Here is a 25,770-nt window from a genome sequence, read left to right as displayed (position 1 = left end):
CTGTTCTCTCATGACTGCACGGCCAGGCACGACGCCAACACCATCATTAAGTTTGCTGATGACACAACAGTGGTAGGCCTGACCACCGACAACGACGAGACAGCCTATACGTAGGAGGTCAGAGACCTGGCAGTGTGATGCAAGGACAGCAACCTCTCCCTCAACGTGGTCAAGACAAAGGAGATGATTGTGGACTACAGGAAAAGGAGGACTGAGCACGCCCCCATTCTCATCGACGGGGCTGTAGTGGAGCAGGTTGAGAGCTTCAAGTTCCTTGGTGTCCACATCACCAACAAACTAACATGGTCAAAGGACACCAAGACAGTCCTGAAGAGGGCACGACAAAACCTATTCCCCCTCAGGAAACTGAAAAGATTTGGCATGGGTCCTCAGATCCTCAAAAGGTTCTACAGCTGCACCATCGAGAGCATCCTGACTGGTTGCATCACTGCCTGGTATGTCAACTGCTCGGCCTCCAACCTCAAGGCACTACAGAGGGTAGTGCGTACGGCCCAGTACATCACCGGGGCCAAACTTCCTGCCATCCAGGACCTCTATAACAGGCGGTGTCAGAAGGCCCTAAAAATTGTGAAAGACTCCAGCCACCCTAGTCATAGACTCTCTGCTACTGCATGGCAAGCAGTACCGGAGCACCAAGTCTAGGTCCATGAGGCTTCTAAACAGCTTCTACCCCCAAGACATAAGACTCCTGAACATCTAATCAAATGGCTACCCAGACAAATAATAATAGTAGAATGCTAATTAATTACTTAAAAATCATACAATGTGAATTTTAGATTCCGTCTCTCACAGTTGAAGTGTACCTATGATAAAAATGACAGACCTCTACATGCTTTGTAAGTAGGAAAACCTGCTAAATCGTCAGTGTATCAAATACTTGTTCTCCCCACTGTAAATTAACTTTTCTCTTTGAAGTTTGAATGATTTTTCACATATATCAGTATTTCATTATCGAATAAGATTAACACCTTCTCTTTATTGACTGTACTAAAGTATATGTAACAAGAATGAATCAGAAATGCAGCAATTTCCTTCAATAGCCTTTAGTTTTTCTATATTTATTTTATTTTTTATTTAACCAGGAAGGGCTCATAGAGATTTAAAATCTATTTTTCAAGAGCGTCCTGGCCAAGATAGGCAGCACCAAGTCATTACAAAAATGACAGAAACAACATGAAAAACTACAAGTAATCTAGTAAAGACCATAGAATTCACAAGAGTATAACAAAATCAAAAACAGCAAATTAAAAACATTGACAGGTCAGGGAATCAGCCTCAAAATCCTTCATCAGTGATTTAAAAAACACCAATCGGGACAAGTTCTTCCAGTTTAAAATTATTTTATAAGGTGTTCCAAGACGATGGCGCAGTGTACATAAAATACCTTTTATCAAATTCAGTTCGGACATTTGGAACAGTTAGCAGGATAAAGTCCAGCGAACGAAGAGAGTACCCACCACATTTCTGAACAATAAAAAAAAGATATTTGCATAAAGTAATTTACTTGTGAAAAATTGAAAGTTGAAACAAAAAACAAATTCCTGAAATTCCAGGGCTGCATTAATTATTATAAAAATAAACAACAACATGAAGTATACTGATCAGAATACACTTAGCCCTAAACACCTGAGAGGGTAAAAGGCCCTAAAGAACTACCTACAATACCTACCTAACTAACTAGCTAACTAACTAACTAGCTAGCTAACTGATAAACACAACCTTTTTTCATACTGAGCTGAACTAAGTCGAGTCAAGGCTGTATTGGGTTGGCCTGGTGACGCATCCACCAAAAGGGGTATGGTTAAGTGGCTGGCTGGCTGGCTGGCTGGCTTGACTGGTTACATGATAGAGCAGCAGCAGGTGGCAGGGTAGTCAGGAACTTTGACCTGGTGTTCGTTCCCATAGATATAGTAAACATGGATGCCTCCCTTCCACTTGTAGGTCACCTTGGTGATGGGAATCAACTCGATGGTTTGTTGCTGAAACAACAACAGAAGAGTGAGACCATTTATCTTATTAGTTGATTGACAGGTGATCATCAATAAGCAGTATGGGGCTCAAAGGGGCGGTTTCCTGGTTTCCTGTACACAGATGAAGCCTAATCCGGGACTAAAATGCATTTTAAATGAAGACTCTCCAACGAGTTTACTTTTAAGTCCAGTACTAGGCTTAATCAGTGTACGGAAAACCACCCCCAAAAGGGTTTAAAGTTGAGAAACATGGCTAACAGATGTTGTCATATCCTGTGTACAAATATTATAACTTCTGCTTGTAAAGTTGCCTGTACTGTACCTGTTACTGTAACACAGTTGTTCTCAAACCTCTCCTCGGTTGTAGTCCTGAACTAACTCACTTGATTCAACTAGTCAAGGGCTTGATAATTCGTTTACAACTTGAATTAGGTGCGCTACTTTTGGAATAGTTCAAATACATGGAACGGCTGCGGGTCCCAGAGGTTTGAGAACCGCTGGTATAACAAATATTGTACCTGTTGAAGGATGCGAGAGTTCTGGGAGTATTTAGCCTGGTGTTCTCTAACCAAACGGTCTGAAGCCTGGGATAAAGACGGATCTGGGAAGCCATACACTGGATACAGCTGATGAACAGAGGAATGTGATGATGTCACACACAACATTTCCGTAATATGTCAGAGAATATTTTTAAAAAATTTAACCAATAGAAAAAAAATACTAAAATGTCACATGTGTTGCTTAGTTTACTAAGGGGAACCTAACAAGGGCAAACGTTTTGCACTGTAGTAAAACATTTTGGAACGAAAACCGTTTACTCTAAACGCTCTGCCACATGACTTAAAAGCTGTTGAGTTCTGTTTTGTTCTTAAACAGAAGTTGTAGTTAAGCAGGGGAGCAGAGAGACATTTCAACGTTTTTAAATGGTTTCCAGGAGGGACTGACCTTGTAAAGCAGGGTCAAAACATGTCCAATAAGAAATGTTTGTTTTTATTGCAAAAAAATGTTTGGTTGCAAAGCATTTTTGCTACGGTGATCACTAATGAATGCACCCAGTCTGTTTTGTTCCTTCCTTACCATGTACTGGGCGTTTTTGAAGAGTGTCTTTCCCGTCACATCGCTCAGATTGTTAACCTCCAGCCCACTGTTCTGCTCCACAACATAGTCTTCAACATTATTCTTCCTGAAATAACAACAAAATCCTCAACATTATCCTTCCTGAAATAATATCAGTCTTCAACATTATCCTTCCTGAATTAATAACATAGACCTCAACATTATCCTTCCTGAAATAATAACATAGTCCTCAACATTATCCTTCCTGAAATAATAACATAGTCCTCAACATTATCCTTCCTGAAATAATAACATAGTCCTCAACATTATCCTTCCTGAAATAATAACATAGTCCTCAACATTATCCTTCCTGAAATAATAACATAGTCCTCAACATTATCCTTCCTGAAATAATAACATAGTCCTCAACATTATCCTTCCTGAAATAATAACATAGTCCTCAACATTATCCTTCCTGAAATAATATCAGTCCTCGACATTATCCTTCCTGAAATAATAACATAGTCCTCAACATTATCCTTCCTGAAATAATAACATAGTCCTCAACATTATCCTTCCTGAAATAATAACATAGTCCTCAACATTATCCTTCCTGAATTAATAACATAGACCTCAACATTATCCTTCCTGAATTAATAACATAGACCTCAACATTATCCTTCCTGAAATAATAACATAGTCCTCAACATTATCCTTCCTGAAATAATAACATAGTCCTCAACATTATCCTTCCTGAAATAATAACATAGTCCTCAACATTATCCTTCCTGAAATAATAACATAGTCCTCAACATTATCCTTCCTGAAATAATATCAGTCCTCGACATTATCCTTCCTGAAATAATAACATAGTCCTCAACATTATCCTTCCTGGAATAATAACATAGTCCTCAACATTATCCTTCCTGAAATAATAACATAGTCCTCAACATTATCCTTCCTGAAATAATATCAGTCCTCGACATTATCCTTCCTGAAATAATAAGTCCTCAACCTTATCCTTCCTGAAATAATAAGTCCTCAACATTATCCTTCCTGAAATAATATCAGTCCTCAACCTTATCCTTCCTCAAATAATATCAGTCCTCAACCTTATCCTTCCTGAAATAATAAAATGGTTGTACACCATTTGTATACCAAATTTTATGACCCTTTCTGGTTTCCGAACCATCCTCTCTTAATAAGAAGATATGATTTACAGAAACATGTGCACCTCATAACAACTCACCATTCAACTTAAATAAACTAAAAACGATAAATTGTGAACACATTAGGAAAAGTGCATATTGCGTTGCAGTTACAATTACAATCAACTTTGCATATTCAATCATTTTTGTTCTGTGTCTCTAAATGTAATCTCTTTGTATATAACTATACAAAAAAATATCTTAATAAGTTTAAATGTTTACTATAAATCTCTTAATAAGTAAACAAATGTTACCTTTTTTAAAAATATTTTACTAAAAATCTCTTCATAAGTTTTCAATTTTATAAAAAATATCTTACTAACTTCACAATTTAAAGAACATGTCAAAGTTGACAATTTTATAAAAACATTTCTTAAAAAATGTACACTTTTATTATAAATCTCTTAATGAGTTTATAATTTTATTTTAAAAATCCCAAGGACTCACCACTCGACTTTAAGGTTGATGTAGGTCAACAGTTGCCGCTTGCCCTTGCAGGTCTCACATTCTTTAGTCCCGTTACCATGACATTTAGAGCAGCTAGAGACACAAACAACATCAAGTCAATAAGATAAGTCTGTATAGATGTCTGTGCTGTACACCTTAAAAAGAGGCAGATTGTCTTTGAAGAGTATTTTGTCATTGTATTATTATTTCAAAATGAATGAATGAATGACTTACTTCTCCTTTCCTCTTTCATTGCATTGGCTGCAGGGACTATCTCCTCCCCGTCTGCCAGATCCGTTGCAGACCCAACAAGCTTTCTAAATGAAGAATCAATGGATAATTGTAAAGAGGTGTGTGTGTGTGTGTGTGTGTGTGTGTGTGTGTGTGTGTGTGTGTGTGTGTGTGTGTGTGTGTGTGTGTGTGTGTGTGTGTGTGTGTGTGTGTGTGTGTGTGTGTGTGCGTTCTTACCGTTCCAGACCCATTGCACTCATGGCAGGGCATCTTTCCAGAGGCACTACAAGTGTGGCAGGGCTGCACAAACAGAGACAGCGTCATCAAACCAAACCTCACTCATACATCTTACCTTCTCTTCTAGCTTACTTGTTGATCTATTCTTAGACCTAAGTCCGAAAATAAAGTATGACAAATCTGTCCTTTCCTGGCCAATTATAGTCAAACCTGGAATACAGCCACAATAGAAAATAACCATTTGTGATTCAAACACAGACAGACAAACACCTTGTTAGATGATGTGTAAGGGACTTTTATGTTCTCCTCGTGGTTTTGGAACAGGGAGGGACCTGTCACTGGGATTTCCCACGGCCGGGGGGCAGTCTGCGTGTAGAAGTCTGCTGGTTCACCTGTCAGGTACAGGAAACACAAGTTATGGTTAGATCCATAAGGACTGCTGAGATCCTGAATGGATCCATAAGGACTGCTGAGATCCTGAATGGGAAAGAATATAAGGACAGATGGTAATGACTATAAGCAGACCTGGGTTCAAATAATATCGGTTTTCTTTCAAATAGTTTTCCCTGCACTTGACTGAGCTTGCCTGGCACAACGGTATCAATGGCATAGTCCCAGAAGTACAAACCCCGCTCATCTGACACTCCCAGGCAACTCAATCAAACGCTCAAAGTATCTGAAAGAACCAAGTTCTGGTAGGGAGCATGATGGGTAGTGTAGTTTACCAAGTTCTGGGGATGAACCAAAACTGGTAGGGAGCATGATGGGTAGTGTAGTTTACCTTCATAAGGCTTGGTGGCCCACTCTGTAGATCTAGACTCTGTGAATGTCTCCAAACGGTACTGTGGACAGTAAAAACACAATAAGCACATAAGGTTGTGGGGCATCAGTTTATTTTCCCTATTATTGTGGGGGGGGGGGGGGGGGGGGGGGGTTAGCGATGAGAGCAAAACAGTAGCTCCACCTGACATATTGTCCTCTTTAAGCATGAAAAAGAAACAACACATTGTTTTAATGTACTTAATTCTACAAACATATTAAGTCATTATAATAATACATGTACTGAAAAGAAAAGACGGACGGTCCGTTACCCGATAGGTGTTGAACGCCTGCATGTTAGTGATCACTCCATCCTTGGCGGGGGCATTGTTATAGCAGCAGTAACCAGACGCGTACATTATAAAACGCTCCCGCGCCACATCTTCAGTGATGGAAGGGATGCTAGACAATATGAGAGAAGGTGAGCCTCATCAAGATGACACCCCAGAACAGGGTTGGCTGGTAATGCATTGTTGACACCCTTTGTTTAGCCTGACTGCCTATCTGGTAATGCATTGTTGACACCCTTTGTTTAGCCTGACTGCCTATGTGGTAATGCATTGTTGACACCCTTTGTTTAGCCTGACTGCCTATGTGGTAATGCATTGTTGACACCCTTTGTTTAGCCTGACTGCCTATCTGGTAATGCATTGTTGACACCCTTTCTCTAGCCTGACTGCCATTCTGGTAATGCATTGTTGACACCCTTTGTTTAGCCTGACTGCCTATGTGGTAATGCATTGTTGACACCCTTTGTTTAGCCTGACTGCCATTCTGGTAATGCATTGTTGACACCCTTTCTCTAGCCTGACTGCCATTCTGATAATGCATTGTTGACACCCTTTCTCTAGCCTGACTGCCTATGTGGTAATGCATTGTTGACACCCTTTCTCTAGCCTGACTGCCATTCTGATAATGCATTGTTGACACCCTTTCTCTAGCCTGACTGCCATTCTGATAATGCATTGTTGACACCCTTTCTCTAGCCTGACTGCCATTCTGGTAATGCATTGTTGACACCCTTTCTCTAGCCTGACTGCCTATGTGGTAATGCATTGTTGACACCCTTTCTCTAGCCTGACTGCCATTCTGATAATGCATTGTTGACACCCTTTCTCTAGCCTGACTGCCTATGTGGTAATGCATTGTTCACACCCTTTCTCTAGCCTGACTGCCTATGTGGTAATGCATTGTTGACACCCTTTCTCTAGCCTGACTGCCATTCTGATAATGCATTGTTGACACCCTTTCTCTAGCCTGACTGCCTATGTGGTAATGCATTGTTGACACCCTTTCTCTAGCCTGACTGCCATTCTGGTAATGCATTGTTGACACCCTTTCTCTAGCCTGACTGCCTATGTGGTAATGCATTGTTGACACCCTTTCTCTAGCCTGACTGCCTATGTGGTAATGCATTGTTGACACCCTTTCTCTAGCCTGACTGCCATTCTGGTAATGCATTGTTGACACCCTTAGTCAATGCAAGACGACACCTCTTGTTGTAGTACCCCAAGTTACTGGTCAAGAATTCTATCTGATTTTCTATTGAAAATCAATCCACCGCCACTTCGTGTCTGGAAAGCCCTTAATGGTGCCCTGTCCTCTACAGATTTAATCAATGAACAAAGACATGGTCGTCCAGACTAGTAGGCCATGATGACAGAGCAAAACGCTCAACATTGTCTAAGAGAATAATCTTGGGTCAATTTAGCATTTTCCCCACTAATATTCAAGTTTAGGATTAGAGAGGGGAAGCTGATTCTAGATCTGTACCTACGGGAAACTTCACTCCCGGGCCTGAGAGAATTTTGATCCAAATTGATGTTAGCCTTGTTAAAGCAGAATGATCTCACAAACGAAGAGAGCATAGCATTCCGTCTGGTTGCACAAGGCTAGTGCTATACAGCATGCTCCGGGGTGAAGTTTCCCCTAGGTACAGATTCAGGATCAGCTTCCCCTCCTTTCTAACCTTAACCACTAGTTGGGAAATCACAAAGCATCTAGGGGGCAACGTCACCCTACACCGTGTTGCAAGAAATCCAAAAGGTTAGATTCACACAGGGATCTATTACTCTGTGTGTGTGTGTGTGTGTGTGTGTGTGTGTGTGTGTGTGTGTGTGTGTGTGTGTGTGTGTGTGTGTGTGTGTGTGTGTGTGTGTGTGTGTGTGTGTGTGTGTGTGTGTGTGTGTGTGTGTGGAACATCATTCTAAACCTAGTGTCCATGTCATAATGTAATGTTAGTGATGGGTCCATACTTCCAGTCTTGTTGTACGGGTGCAGGCTCTGGATCCCGATTCGGGTGCAAGGGCATCGGTGGGGGGAGATATCCACCTATAGAGACACAAAGGCATTAGGTAGTTCAAACATACTTTCATCAATGATTAAATATGAAAACGGAGCATACTGATACTCTATGATGAATCCTATTGTTTTTCACCTGGTATGAATGATCTCAGGGATCCCACTTGATGACTTCATAAGGGTTTTTTACATTTTGCTCATCTCTAAACAGTCAATAGTCATAACATTATAATACGAGACTGACTTCACTCAAATTCATAATAACACCCCAAATGTTTTCAAGAATCTTAGACATTATAAAATGGCCACGATGATGATGTTGAGTATCTTTAGAGGGTTCTGATAATGACACCTACCTCCTCCGCCAGCTAAAGTGTCCTCGTACCCTGGTACGTTGCCAAACATGCTAGCTGGGGGAACCATGGGGCCTGGGGCGGGCACCGGGGGGGCATAGAGCGCTGAAAGATAGAAAAAACAGCCTTATCCTGTGTTTTGGTAAACATTCCTTCATTCACAACAGTCCATGCATGTATCAGGAGTGAGTCACCAGTACTTGATTGAAAGAAGCTTTAGTTTTAGTTAAGGAGACAAATGTAAAAAACACACATACTGTAACAAAGCACATCAACTGTCATCCTGGGACAACAGTCCCACCAATCCAATGCATTATCAGAAGTTGTCTGTACTTCATTAACTGTAAATATAGTGGAAAGTAGGACTGTCCCCTACAAACAAAAAAAATATTGGTTGACCGAAAGTCGTCTGTTCTTTCGACCAAGTGATTGGTCAAATTTCTTAAGTATATTTCTCCATATAGACACGCTCTATGTGTTTTAATAAAATGAACTATACGCATTCAGCTTACGGTTTGATGAAATAAGACAAATGCCTCAAGAGGGCACCAGAGATCTAGATAACCAGAAGAAAAAAAACTTAACCTGGTCCAATTATTCTCTTCCCACTCCTGCTGGCTTTCGCAGATTCTGCCGTTACTCTCCTGAAGTTGTCGGAAATAGGCTACACGAGGAGTTGGCAACCTTTCTCATGTGGAATGCCTCATGCGGAATGCTACCGATCTATGTGCCAGTTATGGTTTTCATATGCAAATTTCCGTGGAACACGGAGCAGTACTCTGCATGCCTCTGGAAGCTCTGAAATTGCGTCACAAGCTCCATATGGAGCCTCGACAACATTTTCGGATCAAGCATAAATTGGCTTTTAGTCTAGGCTGCAATGGATTAGTTCACTGAGATGGGCACATATATACAGCTCTGGAAAAAATTAACAGACCACTGCAAAACTATCAGTTTCTCTGGTTTTACTATTTATAGGTTTGTGTTTGGGTAAAATTAACATTTTTGTTTTATTCTATAAACTACTGACAACATTTCTCCCAAATTCCAAATACAAATATTGTCATTTAGAGCATTTATTTGCAGAAAATAACTGGTCAAAATAACAAAAAAGATGCAGTGTTGTCAGACCTCAAATAATGCAAAGAAGATAAGTTAATATTCATTTTTAAACAACAAAATACTAATGTTTTAACTTAGGAAGAGTTCAGAAATCAATATTTGGTGGAATAACCCTGATTTTCAATCACAGGTTCCATGCGTCTTGGCATGCTCTCCACCAGTCTTTCACGTTGATGTTGGGTTACTTTATGCCACTCCTGGCGCAGAAATTCAGGCAGCTCGGCTTTGTTTGATGGCTTGTGACCGTCCATCTTCCTCTTGATCACATTCCAGAGGTTTTCAATGGGGTTCAGGTCTGGTACTCCTCCTCCATTGTAAAACAGCCATCTTGGTACTCCTCCCTCCATTGTAAAACATGTTTTGGGAAGCTATTTACATTTATTCTATTACAGACACCTTAATGTATACTTTAAAATTATATAATGTACTTTTTATTCCATACATTTTCCATGACACCCAAAGATTTTGACAGGAAAATGGTCCAGTTATCAAGAGAACATCCCGGGTCATCCCTACTGCTTATGATCTGGCGGACTCATCGGACACAAATGCTTCATTTCTAAATGAAGTCTGAGTGTTGGTGTGCCTCTGGCAATACGTCAATCAAACAGAACAAGAAAAATGTGCCATCTGGTTTGTTTAAATATGAGGAATTTTAAATGATTTATACTTTTACTTTTGACATTTTAGCAATTCACTTGTACTTTCACTTGAGTCATTTTCTAGTAAGGTATCTTTACTTTTACTTAAGTATGAGAATTGAGTACTTTTTACACCACTGTCAAATACCACACACCCTCGTGCTTATTGCTTAAATATATCACGGCTTTCAGAATTCAGGGCTCGAACCATCCAGTTTCTAATCAGTAAAAGTTTTAATTAAATTAAAATAATAAATGATAAGCAGTAATGGACAGCTACTACCATCATATAACTTGTATTAATTGTTTAATTCTGTGTTAAAGCACTCAACTCACATAATGCAAGTCTACTTTTACTGGAGAAAAAAAAAAAATCACGAAAACCATTATACATATATATATTTTTTTTATAATCGATTAAAAAAAACGGAAACAGCCTCAAATAGCACTAGTCTCTCAGCACTATGGAGTACAACACCTGACGTATTTCTAAAAGCATAGACTGGTTGGTTGGGCACATATAAATAAATAAATACATGAATTCAAGGAGGTGTAGAGTCTTCACCGATTTCGCTCTTTCAAGCCTTTGAAATATGACACTTCCTCTAACTCCGGAATTGGTCTGCAGTGTGTGCTTTAGTAATAAACAATCCACACGCACCCTACTCACCCAAAGCATTTTTTGGGTTTGTTATAAATAGTACATTTTTAGACAGATGCATTTTAAACACTTACCTTGGCCCTCATGAGGATTGAGCATCGTAAGAAATTAAATTAAACGAACGAGATGATAGAATTGTAGCGGCTCACTCCTCCACTACCGCCAGACTGTCGACTCTCTCTTTACTACCACCAACACCAGAGCTCTTAAAGCTTTTCCTCAACACACTGAAGTGGTGCCAAACGTCATGTCACATTCCGTTGTAGGGAAGGCGGGTCATGGCATTGGCAACGTTCCAAAATTGCTTTTGGACTGAAATTACTGTTGAAATGGATAGTTACTCATGTATAGAAGGGTGTTGAAACGGAAAGGTTACTGTTGAATAGAATAAACCTACCAAAGAATATGTTGAAATTGAAAGCAATATTTTCTTCCAAGAAAAATAAAGCTGTGCTAATCAAAACAGATCCGCAGGACAGGTTGAGACAAGACACAATAATGTCAGACCTGACCTACGGAACATATTTTAAAAGGTCACATGACTGGATAGAATTATTATTGTTTTAAATGATCACGGCACACATTTGGTTCAGTGTTGCCAACTTAGCCACTTTGTCGTAAATAAATACATTTAAAAAAATAGGACAGCCAATAGCTACTTTCCTTACTGAGGAGTTGGCAACACTGATTTGGTTGACTCATAAGACCTTCGCCTCCTGAGTCTGTACGGGAGTTGCAGCGATGGGACAAGACTAACTACCAATTTGATATCACGAAGTTGTGTTATTTCATAGTTTATGTCTTCACTATTATTCTACAATGTAGAAAATTGTAAAAAAATAAAATAAAGAAAACCCCTTGAATGAGTAGGTGTGTCCAAACGTTTGACTGGTACTGTATCTAGCTTGGTTGTAGAAGGCTACAGTAGGCTTGTATTGCAGTAATGTTACAGTAGCTAGCTAAGTTACACTTTTACCGAATGGCTAGCTAGTTGTGCTTAGAAATTGATAAATGAACATGTGTGAAAGGCTGCGTCAATCAAATCTGGTATCAGGATAAAATGTGATTCAAAGTCACCGAATATACTTTAAGTATTTTTATTTAACATAAGCTCAGAATGGTAAATGCAATTTTCGTATATACGGGTTCACTGTATCACCACGCAGGGTAAAGCAGAGAACTGACTGAAATAGTACAGACATCTTCTTTTATACTGTTCCAGAGTTAGTTCCAACTTTAGAGTTGGCCTGTCACAGTAGAGGCTTAGCGTGGTTTAAACTTGCTAGCCTATCGGTGGTGTCCAGTCACAGCACTCAGGATTGAAATGTCCGGAATGGTTCTTGTGAAGATTGAGCTGATTTGTTGGTTTCTACTCATTCCTCCGTTCCTGTTTTCTTGTTATTCAGCATTTTTCCATCTTGTCTCAACCTTGTGGTTTGCACAGTCGACACCCTAGATTAACAACAGCTTTTCTGCAGTCACACTATGTTTTGTGATTAACATGTCCTACTTCTATAAGGCATATATTTATGTTAAAAGAGAACAAAACCATCCTTTACACATGTCACACATTCATGCAGCTGTGGTGATGTCACTTTTTTTGTGTGGTTATCTAGCTACCTTTAAAGAGTGAAAATACTTCAGCCTTTATCCATACCAGCAGGTCTCCCATGAAAAAGTCATGTTGACTTCAATGGGACAATCACAATTCAATGGACAACCAGAATTAAAGCTAGTGTTCTGTGTATTCTCACTAGATAGAGAAGTGTGTAGTTCAGTGGCAGGTTTTCTAAAGAAAATAGACACGTAGTATTAGCAATTCTCAATCAGATGAGACACACCTGATCTCATTCATTTACAGACATTACTTAGATTGAGAAGGATTTCCATATCTGTTATTGCTCATGGTGTAACTATGTGTTGTTGTTTTTAAACGCACAGCAAACCAAGAGCTGTCACCATTGTGGGTGGCCCGAGTAGAAAACGGTGGTACGTAATCTCATTCAAATGTAAACTCATTCATAAAACGTGATCACTTCATTTACTGTGTGGATATCTTTAAGTCACGCATAGTTTATGCTAATATTCCATTGCCTTAGGTCCTCCATTTTTCTGAACGTGAAGCCATCTTACCCTAACAGGAAGGACCAGAGAAAAGTGTCGGCTTAAGGTATGACTTCGTATTGAGTCAAATTAAGATCACAGTTAGAGTGACTAACATTCATAGTGGAACATCAACAGGCTTAGTCTACACTCAAGTGGAACAACGGATATGCAATGCATTTGTCAACAACGGTTGTGCCAATTAATGCATATCACAACGGTCGAAGGGTGCGTACATACTTGCTGTCGCGGCCGTTTAAAGGAGTGGACCAAGGCGCAGCGTGATTTGAATCCATTCTTCTATTTATTAAACGAAGAACACTTAACAAAACAAACCGTGAAGCCAATGCAGTGCTCACAGGCAACTAAACAAGGACAACTACCCATAAAACCAACTTGTAAAATGGCAACCTAAATAGGCTCCCCCATCAGAGACAACGATAAACAGCTGTCTCTGATTGGGAACCCACTCAAGCCACCATAAACCTACATACCCCTAGACAATTCAAAATCCCCATAGATAACCCCAAAAAAACTAGACAAGACAAAAACCTAGACAATACAAAAACTAAACAAACCACCCCTTGTCACACCCTGACCTAACCAAATAATAAAGAAAGCACATAAAACTAAAGTCAGGGCGTGACACTTGCAATGTAACCTACACCCGTTGTTAAACTCAAGTGATGACTAAGCCTTTAGATCAGGGCTCTCCAACCCTGTTCCTGGAGAGCTACCGTCCAGTAAGTTTTCACTCTAAACCTGTTCCTGGAGAGCTACCGTCCAGTAAGTTTTCACTCTAAACCTGTTCCTGGAGAGCTACCGTCCAGTAAGTTTTCACTCTAAACCTGTTCCCGGAGAGCTACCGTCCAGTAAGTTCTCTCCAACCCTAATCCAGCACACCTGATTCTAATAATTACAAGGTTGATAAGCTGAATCAGGTTAGGTACCACTAGGGTTGGAGCGAAAACCTACAGGAGGGTACCTCTCCAGTAACAGGGTTGGAGCGAAAACCTACAGGAGGGTCCCTCTCCAGTAACAGGGTTGGAGCGAAAACCTACAGGAGGGTCCCTCTCCAGTAACAGGGATGGAGCGAAAACCTACAGGAGGGTACCTCTCCAGTAACAGGGATGGAGCGAAAACCTACAGGAGGGTACCTCTCCAGTAACAGGGATGGAGCGAAAACCTACAGGAGGGTCCCTCTCCAGTAACAGGGATGGAGCGAAAACCTACAGGAGGGTACCTCTCCAGTAACAGGGATGGAGCGAAAACCTACAGGAGGGTACCTCTCCAGTAACAGGGATGGAGCGAAAACCTACAGGAGGGTACCTCTCCAGTAACAGGGATGGAGCGAAAACCTACAGGAGGGTACCTCTCCAGTAACAGGGTTGGAGCGAAAACCTACAGGAGGGTACCTCTCCAGTAACAGGGATGGAGCGAAAACCTACAGGAGGGTACCTCTCCAGTAACAGGGATGGAGCGAAAACCTACAGGAGGGTACCTCTCCAGTAACAGGGATGGAGCGAAAACCTACAGGAGGGTACCTCTCCAGTAACAGGGATGGAGCGAAAACCTACAGGAGGGTACCTCTCCAGTAACAGGGTTGGAGTGAAAACCTACAGGAGGGTCCCTCTCCAGTAACAGGGTTGGAGCGAAAACCTACAGGAGGGTACCTCTCCAATAACAGGGATGGAGCGAAAACCTACAGGAGGGTAACCTCTCCAGTAACAGGGATGGAGCGAAAACCTACAGGAGGGTACCCCTCCAGTAACAGGGATGGAGCGAAAACCTACAGGAGGGTACCTCTCCAGTAACAGGGTTGGAGCGAAAACCTACAGGAGGGTACCTCTCCAGTAACAGGGATGGAGCGAAAACCTACAGGAGGGTCCCTCTCCAGTAACAGGGTTGGAGCGAAAACCTACAGGAGGGTCCCTCTCCAGTAACAGGGTTGGAGCGAAAACCTACAGGAGGGTCCCTCTCCAGTAACAGGGATGGAGCGAAAACCTACAGGAGGGTCCCTCTCCAGTAACAGGGATGGAGAGCCCTGCTCTAGAGGTTGTGTAACTGCACATGATTAAGCCTATGTCAACACAGATCTGAATGTTTCATATCCTTTTACCATATACAGTTGATAGTAGTTCATGCCAAAGCTAATCACTGAATTTCACACTGAGCAGTCGGGAAAAGCTCATATTTTGCATTTAGTGGCTGTACGCAACAAAAAAGAACCAGCACAGCAACATGATTACACAGTTCACTCTCCACCTCTCAGTCACACAGTTCACTCTCCACCTCTCAGTCACACAGTTCACTCTCCACCTCTCAGTCACACAGTTCACTCTTCACCTCTCAGTCACACAGTTCACTCTCCACCTCTCAGTCACACAGTTCACTCTCCACCTCTCAGTCACACAGTTCACTCTTCACCTCTCAGTCACACAGTTCACTCTCCACCTCTCAGTCACACAGTTCACTCTCCACCTCTCAGTCACACAGTTCACTCTCCACCTCTCAGTCACACAGTTCACTTTCCACCTCTCAGTCACACAGTTCACTCTCCACCTCTCAGTCACACAGTTCACTCTCCACCTCTCAGTCACACAGTTCACTCTCCACCTCTCAGTCACACAGTTCACTCTCCACCTCTCAGTCACACAGTTCACTCTCCACCTCTCAGTCACACAGTTCACTCTTCACCTCTCAGTCACACAGTTCCCTCTCCACCTCTCAGTCACACAGTTTACTCTCCACCTCTCAGTCACACAGTTCACTCTCCACCTCTCAGTCACACAGTTCACTCTCCACCTCTCAGTCACCCAGTTCACTCTTCACCTCTCAGTCACACAGTTCACTCTCCACCTCTCAGTCACACAGTTCACTCTCCACCTCTCAGTCACACAGTTCACTCTCCACCTCTCAGTCACACAGTTCACTCATTACCTCTCAGTCACACACTACGCTCACTCACATAGTTTAGCTTTATGCTTATTCAAATTTAAGGTAATCGGACCTCTATTTCAGGAGAGGAATGATAGTGGTTCTCCCTACAGGCTGTCCTGTTCCGTTCCCCTTTAGCACCAGCTCTAACAGTGGTTCTCCCTACAGGCTGTCCTGTTCCGCTCCCCTTTAGCACCAGCTCTAACAGTGGTTCTCCCTACAGGCTGTCCTGTTCCGTTCCCCTTTAGCACCAGCTCTAACAGTGGTTCTCCCTACAGGCTGTCCTGTTCTGCTCCCATTTGGCACCAGCTCTAACAGTGGTTCTCCCTACAGGCTGTCCTGTTCCGTTCCCCTTTAGCACCAGCTCTAACAGTGGTTCTCCCTACAGGCTGTCCTGTTCCGTTCCCCTTTAGCACCAGCTCTAACAGTGGTTCTCCCTACAGGCTGTCCTGTTCCGTTCCCCTTTAGCACCAGCTCTAACAGTGGTTCTCCCTACAGGCTGTCCTGTTCCGTTCCCCTTTAGCACCAGCTCTAACAGTGGTTCTCCCTACAGGCTGTCCTGTTCCGTTCCCCTTTAGCACCAGCTCTAACAGTGGTTCTCCCTACAGGCTGTCCTGTTCCGTTCCCCTTTGGCACCAGCTCTAACAGTGGTCCTCCCTACAGGCTGTCCTGTTCCGTTCCCCTTTGGCACCAGCTCTAACAGTGGTTCTCCCTACAGGCTGTCCTGTTCCGTTCCCCTTTAGCACCAGCTCTAACAGTGGTTCTCCCTACAGGCTGTCCTGTTCCGTTCCCCTTTAGCACCAGCTCTAACAGTGGTTCTCCCTACAGGCTGTCCTGTTCCGTTCCCCTTTAGCACCAGCTCTAACAGTGGTTCTCTCTACAGGCTGTCCTGTTCCGTTCCCCTTTAGCACCAGCTCTAACAGTGGTTCTCCCTACAGGCTGTCCTGTTCCGTTCCCCTTTAGCACCAGCTCTAACAGTGGTTCTCCCTACAGGCTGTCCTGTTCCGTTCCCCTTTAGCACCAGCTCTAACAGTGGTTCTCCCTACAGGCTGTCCTGTTCCGTTCCCCTTTAGCACCAGCTCTAACAGTGGTTCTCCCTACAGGCTGTCCTGTTCCGTTCCCCTTTAGCACCAGCTCTAACAGTGGTTCTCCCTACAGGCTGTCCTGTTCCGTTCCCCTTTAGCACCAGCTCTAACAGTGGTTCTCCCTACAGGCTGTCCTGTTCCGCTCCCCTTTAGCACCAGCTCTAACAGTGGTTCTCCCTACAGGCTGTCCTGTTCTGCTCCCATTTGGCACCAGCTCTAACAGTGGTTCTCCCTACAGGCTGTCCTGTTCCGTTCCCCTTTAGCACCAGCTCTAACAGTGGTTCTCCCTACAGGCTGTCCTGTTCCGTTCCCCTTTAGCACCAGCTCTAACAGTGGTTCTCCCTACAGGCTGTCCTGTTCCGTTCCCCTTTAGCACCAGCTCTAACAGTGGTTCTCCCTACAGGCTGTCCTGTTCCGTTCCCCTTTAGCACCAGCTCTAACAGTGGTTCTCCCTACAGGCTGTCCTGTTCCGTTCCCCTTTAGCACCAGCTCTAACAGTGGTTCTCCCTACAGGCTGTCCTGTTCCGTTCCCCTTTAGCACCAGCTCTAACAGTGGTTCTCCCTACAGGCTGTCCTGTTCCGCTCCCCTTTAGCACCAGCTCTAACAGTGGTTCTCCCTACAGGCTGTCCTGTTCCGCTCCCCTTTAGCACCAGCTCTAACAGTGGTTCTCCCTACAGGCTGTCCTGTTCCGTTCCCCTTTAGCACCAGCTCTAACAGTGGTTCTCCCTACAGGCTGTCCTGTTCCGTTCCCCTTTAGCACCAGCTCTAACAGTGGTTCTCCCTACAGGCTGTCCTGTTCCGTTCCCCTTTAGCACCAGCTCTAACAGTGGTTCTCCCTACAGGCTGTCCTGTTCCGCTCCCCTTTAGCACCAGCTCTAACAGTGGTTCTCCCTACAGGCTGTCCTGTTCCGCTCCCCTTTAGCACCAGCTCTAACAGTGGTTCTCCCTACAGGCTGTCCTGTTCCGTTCCCCTTTAGCACCAGCTCTAACAGTGGTTCTCCCTACAGGCTGTCCTGTTCCGTTCCCCTTTAGCACCAGCTCTAACAGTGGTTCTCCCTACAGGCTGTCCTGTTCCGTTCCCCTTTAGCACCAGCTCTAACAGTGGTTCTCCCTACAGGCTGTCCTGTTCCGTTCCCCTTTGGCACCAGCTCTAACAGTGGTTCTCCCTACAGGCTGTCCTGTTCCGCTCCCCTTTGGCACCAGCTCCTTCCACAACAAAATAGGTCCCCTGTCACCTGCACTTACACAACATATAGCCTCGACAATTAAACGATGCCATTTGAGGATTTTTCTGCCTCTGCCTTCTTTCAATGGGAGTTGTAGGCGTGTCGAAGCAGAAAAGGGTAGTGAGGAAGGAGCGAACAGAGGAAAACGTGTGAATACGTTTGTTGTACAAAGGATTGTGCTCCAACACTATCACAAATATGACTTTTTGATTTCATTGAAGTAAACATCAAAGTGATCTTCTTTTTGAGTTGCTTTGATGTTGTCTTTATAAATAAGTTACATGATGTTGTCTTTATGAAAAGGATCCATGCATTTTGATTGTGCTACAACGCTCATAAATATGACTTGATTTCATTCAATTAAACCTCAACGTCAAGCAATATTCTCTTTTATTTTGTATTGTCTTTATATGCATTAAAATGGAAAATGCAATGTCCTCCAAATTCAAGACGTCCTCCAGCGATTTCTGAACTTTTACATTTGAAAAGCGATAAACATTTTAAAATATTTTTTATTTAACCTTTATTTAACTAGGCAAGTCAGTTAAGAACAAATTCTTATATACAACGACGGCCTACCAAAAGACAAAAGGCCTCCTGTGGTGGGACGGGGGCCTGGGATAAACTTAAAAAGAGATATATATGTAACAGGGTTGGTTATGTTTCCACTTGCCTCTAAAGAAATGTGTATTTGATGTTCAAGCATTCTTATTGGTTAGTTCAACTCTGATGACAATAAGGGGTGTTGTGATTGGCCCCGCTTGCAGATAGGGGGAGATCGCGAACGTCAGGTCTTCCCAGTATGAAAATGTGATGCAAGGGGTAGGTCACGTTCTGAATACTGTTTTCTATGTTCTATTTTACAATGTGTACAAGTTTGCTGTATGTTACTGATTTTATACATGTGTGGGTATATGGTACCTGTTAGGGATTGAGGGGCTTTCTGGGATGTGCTTTGGCATATGATTGCTGTAAATAATTGTGTTAGCTAGCATACACTGATGTCATGGTCACATAAGCCACGGCTAACACAGTTATCTTCATGCTACAGATTTTGCCATCGACAGCCATCAACACTGTTAAGCCCTGCACAACTAACGTGCTGTTTCCCATTTAACAACAGGTATTTACACATGTTATATTTTGTATTGTATTTTTGTATTTTGTTCGCCCAGTATGAAAATGTGATGCAAGGGATTTTGCAATCGACAGCCATCAACACTGTTAAGCCCTGCACAACTAACGTGCTGTTTCCCATTTAACAACAGCAGCAGAAATAAATGATGCTCAACTGGGACCACTGGCCGAAGTGATTTATTATGAGAAAACACAACGCATGGAGAGTACACTATACATCTGTTACACTGGTGCCGTGACCCGGATTCTTGTCTTCGCCGGACGTCACGTGGAGGGATCGGAGACCCGGCTTCAAGAAGTACTGTGGTTGCTGATACACACCTAAGGCCTAGGTTTTGCATTCTGCGCAAGTGGAGTTCTCAGGGAGCTCCTGGTAGCATGAGTGAGTGGGGAATATAATATACTGTTTATTAGTTGTATGTGGTGATGTTATGATTATTTAGTGATGTAATTGTGCTGTTACGCTAGTGACCTTCGGAAGCCAATTAACGTGAGGGTGATGCCGTTTTCTACCACACGGTGGCGACAACTATTTATTAAGGCGTTTCTTGTTACTTTTCTGTGTTGATTCTTGGTCTTGTTAGACAACTACTACTGAACTTTTATTTTGAGTGCATTATGTTCAAGCTGATTTTATAGAAGTGTTCATATTGATTGTGATAATTTTCATATTTTTTGGGGGGGGACTTAATATTTACAACAACAACAAAACAATTTTTTTTTTTTTTTATTTAAAAAAAATGGAAAGTTTTGGGAGAGGTAGGGGAGTTTTCATGTTTAACCCTTCACTGCCAGTGGGTAGGGGGGCAGCTATTTCTCCAGTTACTTCCACACCTCTGGCCAGGCCAACTACGCAGGCAAGTGTGCACCTTCCACATGATTTAGAGCTACCTCAACTCAGTGCATTCGAGCCAGTTTCACCTAATCCTAGGAAGGAGGATGTGTCTATGGATTTCCTGGCGGGCATTGTTAAGCAGATAGGTTACTCCATAGGTGAAAATATTGCCTCTTGTTTGGAATCAAAGGCTATGGGAGATGGGGTGGGACAGAAGGTTGATTATGTTGGTGGTACCAAGGTTGTGGCCAGCTCTAGTCTAAATGTAGTGGTGAAAAATGATGTCAGGGAACCAGTGTGTTTCAGGGGGGATGGTTCAGAGGAATGCACAGTGCATGAGTGGGAGGAGACCATGTTAGTGTACATGCAGAAGAAGGGCTATGGTGGGCAGGAGAGGTCAGATGAAGTTTTGGGTAAGCTGACAGGGCGGGCACGTGACGTGGTAAGAGTAAGCCTACGCAGTAACCCAGTTGACTTAAGCCAGGGCCCTAGACCGGTTTTTGACATTCTGAAGCATCACTTTAGCGACACAATCAACTCTGACATGCCTCTAGCTGATGTTTATTCTACGTTGCCAATGGAAGGTGAAACTCCATTTGATTACTGGATCAGACTGAACAGAGCCATAGAGGTGGCAGAAGACTGTTTGAAGAGGCAGAACAAGGAGCTAGACAATCCATCACGTGTTCTGACTGTCATGTTCATCAAGCACTGTCCGAACCCAGAGCTGTCATTGATATTCATGTGCAAACCATTGCATGAGTGGACGGCTGCGGAGGTCCATGGCAGGCTGGAGGAGTACCAGAGGAAGTGTAAGGCTCCAAGTCCCTTGCGGCTGGCCCCACTGGTCACCACACTGACGCAGGAAGTAAGTAGGCCAGTGTCGGCTGTTGCAAACTGCCCGGACCCCTTGCAGCAGCCCACAAATGGCTCATCCGAGGCATTGGATCGTGTGATGGGCATGCTTGAACGGGTCTTGGAGCAGAGGCCTCAGCAACCTGTAGGCGGCTATAATAACCGTTTCCAGAGGAGGCCCAGAAGGGAGAACCCGCCTTTGCAATGCAAAGTGTGTGGGGATGCGAATCACAGCACAATGGATCATTGTTATTCTAACCACCTATGCTTCCTCTGTTATGCAGCTGGGCACACACGTCGGGAATGTTCTCGCACTTCATCGGTAACTCCCGTCGCTCCATCAAACAGCAACACGACACAGCGGCAGGGAAAACTAGCTGGCCCGCACTGGGTGGGGGGGAAGTGCTGGGCCTTGTGAGGTGCCCCAATTCGATAGTGTTGTAGATTTAGAGTCAATATATTCAAGTGTTTGTGATGAAGTCAAGTCGAACGAGAAAGTCATTATGCAAAATACACAGAGAGTGCTCCACAACGATGAACTCTTCTATACTAGTGTGTTACTGGGGGATGCTATAGAGGTGAGCGCTATGATTGACAGCGGTTCTATGGCATGCACATTGAGCTCTACAGTGGTGCCACGCCTTGAGAAAGCAGGTGTACTCAAGAGTGGCTCCCTCAGTCCGACTGAAGTGGTGTTGGTTGGCTGCGGGGGGTTGAAGACCAAGCCTGTAGGTGTGTGTGAATTGAATCTGTCTGTGTATGGCAGCAGTGTCTCTGTCCCTGTTCTAGTAGTGGATGGCCAACGTGATGAGCTCATCCTAGGCAGCAACGTGATAAAACACCTCATCAGGGAGCTGAAGACGACCGGTGACTTCTGGGAGAAGATGTCATCATCTGAACACAATGGAGATGACAAACTGTTCCGTCTGCTGGCTAATGTGACAAATAAACTTTGATTTGATTTGATGTGTCACCGATAGCATTCTCCAAGCATCTAGTGCTGTTTCTCTCTCTCTCTCTCTCTCCAAGCATCTAGTGCTGTTTCTCTCTCTCGCGCTCTCTCTCTCTCTCCAAGCATCTAGTGCTGTTTCTCTCTCTCGCGCTCTCTCTCTCTCTCCAAGCATCTAGTGCTGTTTCTCTCTCTCTCTCTCTCCAAGCATCTAGTGCTGTTTCTCTCTCTCTCTCTCCAAGCATCTAGTGCTGTTTCTCTCTCTCTCTTTCTCCAAGCATCTAGTGCTGTTTCTCTCTCTCTTTCTCCAAGCATCTAGTGCTGTTTCTCTCTCTCTCTTTCTCCAAGCATCTAGTGCTGTTTCTCTCTCTCTCTTTCTCCAAGCATCTAGTGCTGTTTCTCTCTCTCTCTCTCCAAGCATCTAGTGCTGTTTCTCTCTTTCTCCAAGCATCTAGTGCTGTTTCTCTCTCTCTCTCTCTCTCCAAGCATCTAGTGCTGTTTCTCTCTCTCTCTCCAAGCATCTAGTGCTGTTTCTCTCTCTCGTGCTCTCTCTCTCTCTCTCCAAGCATCTAGTGCTGTTTCTCTCTCTTTCTCGCGCTCTCCAAGTAGGTTAAAGTATCTTTCCCCTTCTCACTTAATAGGTTCCGTGCCTACGTCAAACTAGTATTCCAGTGGCACTGAGATAAGAGGAAAGACACAATGCAGAGATACAGTCATAGGAAAGAGAGGGAAGCAATGTAGCCACAGTCACAGACGGAAAGGCACAATGTAGCCACAGTCACAGACGGAAAGGCACAATGTAGCCACAGTCACAGACGGAAAGGCACAATGTAGCCACAGTCACAGACGGAAAGGCACAATGTAGCCACAAGTCACAGGAGGAAACAACAGTCTGACAGACAGTTTGTACCGAGGAGTCAACTACCATAACAGGATGTTATATAGACAATCACTGCACCTTACTCATATCAGCCAGGACCAGAGATTTATTTTAGGCGTGGTTCACTGTATTCTCTATGCTACTGCTCCTAAACATACTCTGTGTTTTAAGATTGGATCTTCAATATCTTATATTGCAAATGAATATTCCTTGAAAATCAACATAGTCAATTTCTCAATGTAGACATTGAGCTTCTCCCTGAATCTCAGTCACACACAGATTGGAATATATTCGGCTGTTTACACGTTTATAAACAGAGCAAAATAAATTGTAAAATTATTTTGGTAGGCTATTGATTGATCTAGAATAGATGTATAGCATAATCTCATAAATCATGTGCTTTACAGATTTTACCTCCCAACAATATCCTCATAGCCTGCCTCACGAAACTGTAAGCCGTTTCAAAAATCTAAGTTAATGTCAGAAAGTCAACTTTTCCGCAACTTACCAGACTCTTTATTTCTTGAAAGTGATTTCTGAAGATGAGTTACTCCAGTCTAAAATCGAACGTAGACGGGCTCCTGATACAGTGACAGGGTGAAACGATCTGCCGCAGGGTTTGAGAAAGTGAAGCGACGTGAGATGTCTCCACATTGTCCCCTTCCACACGTTATAAACAAAGTCCGCATGTTGGGCTGGGATCGTGAAGGCCACTCCTCCGGTAGGTACTCCCTCTCTCCATCATCCTTGGCTGCGCTTCCCAGCTCCCTCCCGCTCTGTCGCCAATAAAATATCTGCTCATTACACTCATGACGCACATCGAGTGGGAACAATATTATGTGTTTGTGCTGGTGTATCTAGCACATCATGATAAAGTATTGGTTGGGTAATATAATAACGGGCCTAGACAAGTAATACATTTTCTCCACATTAAATCTAAGTGTATTTGTCACGTGCGCCGAATACAACAGGTGTAGACCTTTACAGTGAAATACTTACTTACACGCTCTAAACCAATAGTGCAAAAAAGGGGCAGGGTTATTTAATGTAGTCACTTTAACCATATCTACATGTACATACTATCTCAAATCATCCCGACTAACCGGTGCCTGTATGTAGCCTCGCTACTATTATTTTTCACTGTATTTTACTGTTGTTTTTATTTCTTTACTAACCTAGTCCACCTAATACCTTTTTTTGCATGTTCCCACCCTTCCAGTTCCAAATGATCCAAAATTGAAATATACAAAATCAAAGACATTTATAAAAATACAGGTTATATTTAAAAGATTCTCATAAATTCAACATGTAAATTGTGACTGAGGAGGACGTAGTAAAATACTCAGATTCATATAAAACCATTTAATTGATTACAATTAGAAACACACACAAAGCTCCACATCGACAACAAGTCTCCTTCTCCTCTGAGCTTGGTTGAGTTCAGATGATCCAAACCATAGAAACAGATTGACTAGATTATATCCATCATTATATCCGAATTATTCTATTTGTACAATTTCAAACTGGAGAGACCTCAGTTACACAGACGAACATGACAAAATTACAAATACAAAATTACAAATACAAACATTCCATCACCGAGTTTCATAGACTTTGGATATCATTGCTATAGTATAGCATATATTTTAAATTCAAATGTGTGATGATATACTTTCAATTCAACGTGTTTGCTTCAACACAGGCGGAGGGATATTTAGGAGTAGAAAACGTTATTATCAAGACCGTAAACAAAGTAGTCGTAGTTTTTTTTTTCATTGTAATTATAGAAGACAGGAGTGACGGGAACCCATTCAAAGGTATAGAAACATTTGAGTGGATATTACTACACATGACGAAGTCCATATTGTAGTCAAACCTCCTCAATAAAGAAAGGCTCTGCTATGAGAGGGCTGACCTCTAGTGGCCGTTAATGGCAATTGCATTTTTTAAGGTAGGGAGAATGGAAGGATACAGATTAATAGTATTGACCAGTGGAGGCTGGTGGGAGGAGCTATAGGAGGACGGGCTCATTGTAATGGCTGGAATGGAATGAATGGAACGGTATGAAACACATCAAACATATGGAAACCACGTTAGACTCTGTTCCGTCTATTCCAGTCCAGCCATTATAATGAGCCCGTCCTCCTATAGCTCCTACCACCAGCCTCCACTGGTATTGACACAAGTTCGTAGTGTTCAGGTGGGGCATCGCAGGGGGGAGGAATCCGTTCAGTAGTATAAGAACATGACCCTGGGCTAAGATACCCATTACGCTATCATCCTGAGCTAAGGTGGATTAGTAACCAGACTAGCTCCGTACAGCTTGGCACGGCTCTGTTCGGGCTCAGTAGTGTGGAAAGCTCTAGAGAAGACCTAGAGACGTAGACAGACCTGCTGCAGGATGCAACTGACAGAGGAGGCAGGATGCGGTTCAGGAGTATTGGGACAGGTCACAAGCAAGACTGAGAGAAGGCTCGCCTGTTGTAGGATGAGTATTGGGACAGGTCACAAGCAAGACTGAGAGAAGGCTCACCTGTTGTAGGATGAATATTGGGACAGGTCACTAGCAGGACTGAGAGAAGGCTTACCTATCGTAGGGTGAGTATTGGGACAGGTCACTAGCAAGACTGAGAGAAGGCTCGCCTGTTGTAGGATGAGTATTGGGACAGGTCACAAGCAAGACTGAGAGAAGGCT

The 25,770-nt window shown here is 43.1% G+C and overlaps 1 protein-coding gene and 1 long non-coding RNA gene across 3 annotated transcripts; both read right to left on the bottom strand.

Moving 5' to 3' along the window:
- Positions 1 to 1,289: 1,289 nt before the first annotated feature.
- On the bottom strand, positions 1,290 to 6,672 carry LOC120064865 (protein SSUH2 homolog). The gene is made up of 10 exons (XM_039015457.1): positions 6,662 to 6,672; positions 6,262 to 6,391; positions 5,952 to 6,012; positions 5,441 to 5,562; positions 5,171 to 5,233; positions 4,937 to 5,019; positions 4,703 to 4,795; positions 3,069 to 3,174; positions 2,510 to 2,617; positions 1,290 to 2,000 (listed from the first exon to the last, which is right to left on the bottom strand). The coding sequence occupies exons 1-10, from the start codon at positions 6,670 to 6,672 to the stop codon at positions 1,860 to 1,862; spliced, it is 918 nt and encodes a 305-aa protein (XP_038871385.1). The 3' UTR covers positions 1,290 to 1,859.
- Positions 6,673 to 8,229: 1,557 nt separating this feature from the next.
- LOC120065499 lies at positions 8,230 to 23,837 on the bottom strand. Of its 2 annotated transcripts, none has more exons than XR_005478681.1 (3): positions 23,584 to 23,837; positions 8,647 to 8,748; positions 8,230 to 8,320 (listed from the first exon to the last, which is right to left on the bottom strand). It is a non-coding gene; the product is annotated as an uncharacterized LOC120065499 (long non-coding RNA). The 2 variants fall into 2 exon arrangements; XR_005478680.1 differs by lacking the exon at positions 23,584 to 23,837 and adding an exon at positions 11,142 to 11,244.
- Positions 23,838 to 25,770: the final 1,933 nt, after the last annotated feature.

The sequence above is a fragment of the Salvelinus namaycush genome, chromosome 20, assembly GCF_016432855.1.
Source record: "Salvelinus namaycush isolate Seneca chromosome 20, SaNama_1.0, whole genome shotgun sequence".
Classification (NCBI taxonomy): Eukaryota; Metazoa; Chordata; class Actinopteri; order Salmoniformes; family Salmonidae; genus Salvelinus; species Salvelinus namaycush.
The sequence above is the reverse complement of the archived record's forward strand: the minus strand, read 5'-3'. Positions and strand labels throughout refer to the sequence as shown.